The 6,893-nt window shown below is 31.3% G+C and overlaps 1 protein-coding gene across 1 annotated transcript; it reads right to left on the bottom strand.

The window, feature by feature from the left end:
* Nucleotides 1–249: 249 nt before the first annotated feature.
* Nucleotides 250–6,656, bottom strand: LOC140039580 (homeobox protein Hox-D5-like). Its single transcript, XM_072085194.1, has 2 exons — nt 6,122–6,656; nt 250–942 (listed from the first exon to the last, which is right to left on the bottom strand). Exons 1-2 carry the CDS (start codon nt 6,567–6,569, stop codon nt 668–670), a joined length of 723 nt encoding a protein of 240 aa, XP_071941295.1. The 5' UTR covers nt 6,570–6,656; the 3' UTR covers nt 250–667.
* Between the last annotated feature and the right edge of the window lie 237 nt (nt 6,657–6,893).

Raw genomic sequence — 6,893 nt, 5'->3', positions numbered from 1 at the left:
TCTAAGATTGTTATTTCACTTGGGACGGTGTTAAATATAAAAAAACAAAATTACTCCAACAAGCTTAACAATCAGTAAGTTGAATAACAAAGTAATTAATTACAATTAAGTACGTAAAAATAAATTTAACAATAGCAATTGTTCGGTCTTTTAAGTTTTTACATTAGGAAATATAAAAAATGTGAGGAATAAAAAACTTAATTTTTACCAATTTAAAATACGTATCCTTCTGTTTAATTATTCTAACAAAAATTAAAACAAATCCTTTAAAAGGAAAAAGAGGATTGTTTTATTTGAGTTGAATTGAATGTACATAATGTTTGGTTTTATATAATCAACAATTAAAATGAATGTGAAATAAGTATTTTAAACACACCAGTTATTCGTTGTAAAGACTTATACACAGGGGTAATATATTCACGGGGATACTGTAATTATACAGTAAACAAAACGTGGCTTAAAAATAAAATGCCGCCTTACTTTCTTTCAAAATAAACATAATCAGCAGTGTGAGAGATGATAATCGTGAGTCCTGTCATCTTTCGTCCAACACCTTGTTCGGAACACGGATCGGAACACGTTTGTACCACGGCTTCGTTTCATCTCAACTTGCAATAACTTTATAATAAGGTTACTTTTAAGTAGTTCTTTAAAACAAATGTTAAGTTCATTGTAATGCGGTTGGTGTTTCCACCGTTGTAGAGGATTCTTGTGCCATTAGTTGGGAGATACTTTTAACATTGTGTTCTTTCTTCCATTTCATTCTTCTGTTTTGAAACCATATTTTGATTTGTCGTTCTGTTAGGCCGAGAGAGTGAGCGATCTCTATACGCCGCCTTCTTGTTAAATACCGGTTGAAATGGAATTCTTTCTCTAATTCTAGTGTTTGGTAACGAGTGTAAGCTGTGCGTGATCGTTTGGCTGGCTCTATGCTGCTAATACCTAAATTGAACAAAAACATATTAGATATTAAACATAATAATAATATTTATATAGTATGCATGGTAAAAACAAGAAGTACCAGTATAGGCCTACTCTTAAAGATGTTTGTTTCCGATTGACCCAACTGTAATATTTCCAAATTTTTGTAAAAATAACTACATTTTACATCATTTATTTTAAATAATCTATCTATAATAGGTCCACAGATTGATTTTGGTATTAATATTCAACCGTTATGAATTGAATGCAAAAATGATATGTAGGCCTACACAGAATACTTCGTACAAAACAAAAATGTTCGTAAAACGTAAACAAAAATATGTAGTTTTCTTTTTTAATGGCCCTTCACTCATAAATATGAGCATAATAGCAAAGGCAGTCCCATCCTTGGTTTAATTTTAATCGATATTAGATTTACAATTTTTGGAGAGTAATTTGGAGATTAATATTTTTGCTTGATAGGATTGTAAGTAGCGCTGAACTAAGTCCGTCGCAACACAATTTACGTCCGCCTCGAACTACTTTAGTGTTGTTCTAACTATTTTACACGCTACTGGAAATTGAAGATAGAATTGTATTCGTAATCAGTGGCTAACAAAATAAGAAATGCTAAGATAAACTAAAGTAACTTGAATATAAGAGGAGGAGACGAGTATTTTCTAAGTTGGATGGAATTAGAGTTATTGTACTTGACTTAATGCTATTTATCCTTAAGTAGAATAATACAGTTATTGCAAAATAATAAGCGCTAAACAGAAATTGGTATTCATTGATAATGCTGACGATGATAAACGGTTAAGGATGATAAAGAAGAATAATTTAATTATCAAAATGATGATAATAATGATGAAAACAATGATGTGGAAAAAAAAGATACAAAATAACATATATAATTCACTGTTTTTAATTAACCATTTGCGATGAAGGTGATCAAAAAGAAGAAAAAAAAACAAGATTGTGGTAATAATATGGTGAAAACAATGATGTCGAAAAAATAAAACAAAATCAACATATATAAATTCACTGTTTTTAATTAGCCATTTGCGAGGAAGGGGGATTTAAAAAAAGAAGAAGAAAAAAAGATTGTGATGATAATGATGATGGTGATGGTGACGATGTCCGGAGATTATATAGTGAAGATTATATGAAGAAAATGATGATGACATGAAGATAATTGTGAATATGACGTTGATAATCATGATGGATGATGATGGTGATAGCGATCGCGAAGATACCCTTGATTGTGATAATGCACTATGATGATAGGATTGAATCACTGAAGACATGATTATGTAACTTTGATAACAATTATAAAAATAATAGGAACATAACCGAACAAGAAAAGATCCGGTATTATATTCAAAACAGTACTGTTAACAAATCTATTTGAAGCGGATGTATGATGGTTTTTGTATAATGCCATGGGAAATAGCAATTTAAATAATATAATATACAAAAAAGCGAACTCGCCATAAAGACAGTCACATAAGTAATAATACCTAAAAGGATATTACGTTTTAAGACGAGGATTATAATCTATTATTATAACTGACATTTTCTTATAGAATGAACTTTCCGATCATAACTCAAGTGGTTTTGAAATTATCACATAATTAATACTTATGAAATGAAAACAGTCTTAATGTTTAGTTCATTTTTATTAGAACTAGTCTATAGGAAAAATGGAAACGTGTATTGTAGCCATGTAACTAATGGCTTTAATAATAGTTATAGGTCATTTGTACAGGATATTATAGGCTAACAATACACAGAACTGCGTGTATTATCACATTAATAATTAAAGTATATTTAGGCCTACAGTATTTGATGGGCTGTTTATTAAAATATGCTTCACTACAATATATTTTCAACAAGATTTTAGTTATGGAAGTCAATAGGCTTCTGGTTAAAATGTTAAACGTTTGTCTATATTTTTATAACTTAAGGGGAGTCATTATTATTTTTTTCCCACAAACTTAAATAATGTTATTATTACTACGCCCTATTCACAGTTTCATTGTTTTCATCTTTATTTTTCATGCTTTGGGGAGTTTTCTCCCAAAAATAAAATAATCATAAAATAATATTGTTGAATGTAGGCCTATTTACACACTTTCTTTTATATAGTTATGTGAAATGAAATTGATAATTTATTCAACACAATAAGATACAGAACCTTAACTGATAATGATATTGCCGGTGACTTCCAATCGACCACTTTACTAGGTTAACATGTCTTCGTACATGTAACTATAATGACATATCTCCTAGTGAATGACTTGATTTCCATCATTAGGTAAGATTGTAAATGTTATTCATAAACTTTACTACAAGTGTACCTAACGAACTTACAAAAAAAACATATGTACTTTTTCAAATAAAAATAATGACAAAATGATTAATAAGTCATTGTTATAGATATGTTTTAAATAATTACAAATTTAATCATTAAAAACGTATTTGACAAACATACACGGATACCCATAAAATGTCCTATAATATGAGTGTATAAAAGAAATAAATAATTGATATGAGCAATACCAGGTGCTGAATTATAAGTCTGCTTTGTATAGTATCTTTCATTTGGAAAAATCGTATTTTCCTTACTATCTCTAGATTTTCTTTTCCGGTTTTATTACCTATAACGGCGTTGTTATTATGCACATAATGGAGATATTAATTACAGTAGTAAATTTCAGTTACAAGAGGTTATGGCTTTATAAATACTTAAGTCGTTGTTTCGTGCAATATAATATTAAGATGATGGATTGTTCCCCTTAAGTTCTGTGTGTCATCATCATAAATGTATTTTTTATTTAAAACAACATTTTGGTTAATATATTATATAAAATACCTCGTATTAAATAGTTAGTTAAATAATTTGTATAAAACATCCGTTAAATTAGGCCTACAGCACGTGAGTACTTTCGCTTTCTTAGACCTATTGTCTACCGTAGTTAATTATTGAAGATAATTATGTTTAATAACGATTATCAATTCCGATAGAATTACACTCCATGCTGTTATTAATACTATTTGCGATTAGTTATATACTTATATATATTGTACAGTAACTATATCAAAATGTCTAGGCCTACAGAGCCGTTACACCGTTCTCATCTTTGTCGGTATTAAACCCCACGAGAATCTTAACTATGCTGCCCGATTGTTTTAATCAAATTAAATAAAATAAACAATAATGGATACCTGTTTTCAAACATCTTTATATCAAATAAATGATATTGTTATTTTATTATCACTGTATCTTGTCTATGCTGGCATCCAAGGGTAAAATTCATGTTTTTTTAGTCAGATTTCTAAATAAACAAACACAGTAAAGTGTTGAGAATGAAGTCTTTGGTGATGGAGACACGTTATCCCGCAAAGGTTCAGTACAATGTGGCATTGGCTCAGCCTAAACTAACTTTTTGCAGTTGCTTAGCCCAGCTCAGGGCTATGTATAAAATATAATATATACTAGAATGAACGACAGCGAAGGTTCAATTCTTACTGTTTAGTAATTATTTAAATACAACCATACAGTAAGATAGAGTAAATATAAAATGTTGGCAATTAAGAAGAACTTACATACAGTATTACATACAGAGCATAAGAACTATACAAAGTTTATAACAATTTAACAAGTTTAATTGAATATGTTTCTAAACAAACAAAAATAGAATCTATAAATTAATTAATGTTGTATCTGAAATTCGTTATCAACAACAACAATGTATATGGTCCGGCAACGGTGTAAAGTTGTAGGCCTAACCGTTTAATAGAAATACCAAACGGAAGTATCGGTATGAAGCACGGTACGCTGGCTACCTGTCTCGCACAGGTATCGTTCTTACGGTTGCGGTATGCAACTTAGAAGGCCTAAGATTTGCCGATTGTAAGTGGTTAAAAGTATTAATAAATTTAGTAATTATATCGAGAAAATTAAATATCATTTAAATAGGTGTTTTTTTTCCTTTTATTTATCATGCTTGATCAACTAATAATTGGCCACATCATTGCGAAAAGATTGGAACTATTTCGCACCGGATTCACTCTCTTCGAATCTGCTACACAACACGGCCTGTCTAATGACAGCAATTATGTACGCGTATAAAGGGCAGATTTTTTTCTTAATACTTATAATTACATTTCGAAAGATGGTAATGTTTGTTTTTAAATACACACGATACATTATGGTTAAGCTACTGTTGTTACAATGACACGACGTCTCGGCACATGCGGTAGTAATAGCTTCAGAGAGCCCATTTGTCTCATTTGCATAATTTAGATGGCTCAATATACAAAATAAAGATAGCGAAACGTTAAGTAGAAAACAAACAGACGCTCTGGTACTAAAACATCTAAAAGCGTTTTATGTTCAATATAAAAAATGAGCCCTAGTTATTATAGTTAACTATGCTGGCCTATATATTACCTCACTATTAGAGTTTGCTAATCTTTTATACAAACCTCCAAAATAAAATCAAACAATTGTTATATAGTTTCCTTTGACGATCGTTTTGGTTTTATAGTGCAACATTGCTTAATGTTCAATACGGTATACGACCACATTTAAGGTATTTTAATAATACGTAGACCACGTGCTAACCAATACATCAATTTGAGAGAATAATGCGTTAATGATTACAAATAAGTTGGATACGTTGATCTAGAGTAGATATATTGCAGTGTATTAACTACAAGTGTTTAAAGTGAGGAAATGGCAAAAGTTGTACATATCCAGATATATATCTTTTAACTTAGACTAAATTGGTGATAACTCAACAGAAATTGGATTTTATGTTGCGATATTATATCACTTGACAGAATTAATCATTTTCAAAAACATTGCGCCAACTTTTTCTTAAATATTGAAAAAAAAAATGGTTATATCGGTACTATTCAAAGACACACCAATATAGATACAAGTAATTAGAAGATAGTTGGTTTGGTGTAATTGCATTCGATAACACTAGTTAATTGCTGTTAATGAGGCTATCAACAACCAGTAATTGCATAGCATTTGTCAAGATTAAGCATAAAGTTTGAAAAGAATTAATTTGTCAATGAAAATACATCCATTCTCAGTTATATGCAGTAAAAACTAATGAGGCGGTAAACAATAACCATTGCCTGCAGATAGACGAGTTAAAAACAGACACAATATAGAGAAACTTACCAGTACTCGAGTGGACTCGCCTCATCCATGGATAAATATGCTCGTTGTGGGGTGATTGGATACCGGGACTGACTTGTTGAATCCCCGGTGAGTTTTGACTACCCTTTACTTCTGTAGCTGTTTGGCATCCTCTTGTTGGGGTTACCCCATGACAATTAGCCATACCTCCTTGACTCGGCACAAACCTCTCCGAATTCGTTGTTTCCGGTAAAGTCTGAGGGGTATGACTTAACCTAGGTGGATTGCTTAAGTTTGAAGATCTATTCATAGCGTAGAAACTACCATCTACTTGTGAATTATAGTTGTAGCTATAGTTAGATACGCTAATTGGTGGCGTGGATGCTTGGTAGTGTTGGGCCCCCTCCGTGAGGTAGCGGCCCTGTCCCTGTAAGTCCGTTCCATGGTGGTAGCCACCGTTCGCTAAAGAGTGTACAAAATACGAGCTCATTTGTCTTGTTTCACTGGGTGATTTAAAGCCTTGAATTTTATTGCAGTTTGTCTGATACCTCTGTTGAATCTATGTATAGTAAGCGCTTATGACTGCCTCAGATAGGTCACCTGTGAAATCCAAATAAGGAATGATTGTTAGAGCACGTGACTTTATGACCAATGACTGCGTCGATAGCTTTTTAGTCGCATGGCGTACGATACGATATAGCGAAAAGTGTACAATAAGATACAATAGCACTTGTACAGGTCATAGCAAGTAATTACAATTTCTTAATATTTTTACAACATGTAACATATTCGTTAATGATCTTTTTAATTTCAA

Source organism: Antedon mediterranea, chromosome 2 (assembly GCF_964355755.1).
Source record: "Antedon mediterranea chromosome 2, ecAntMedi1.1, whole genome shotgun sequence".
NCBI classification, from domain to species: domain Eukaryota; kingdom Metazoa; phylum Echinodermata; class Crinoidea; order Comatulida; family Antedonidae; genus Antedon; species Antedon mediterranea.
Note: the sequence above shows the minus strand (reverse complement) of the source record. Positions and strands in the feature narration are given on the sequence as shown.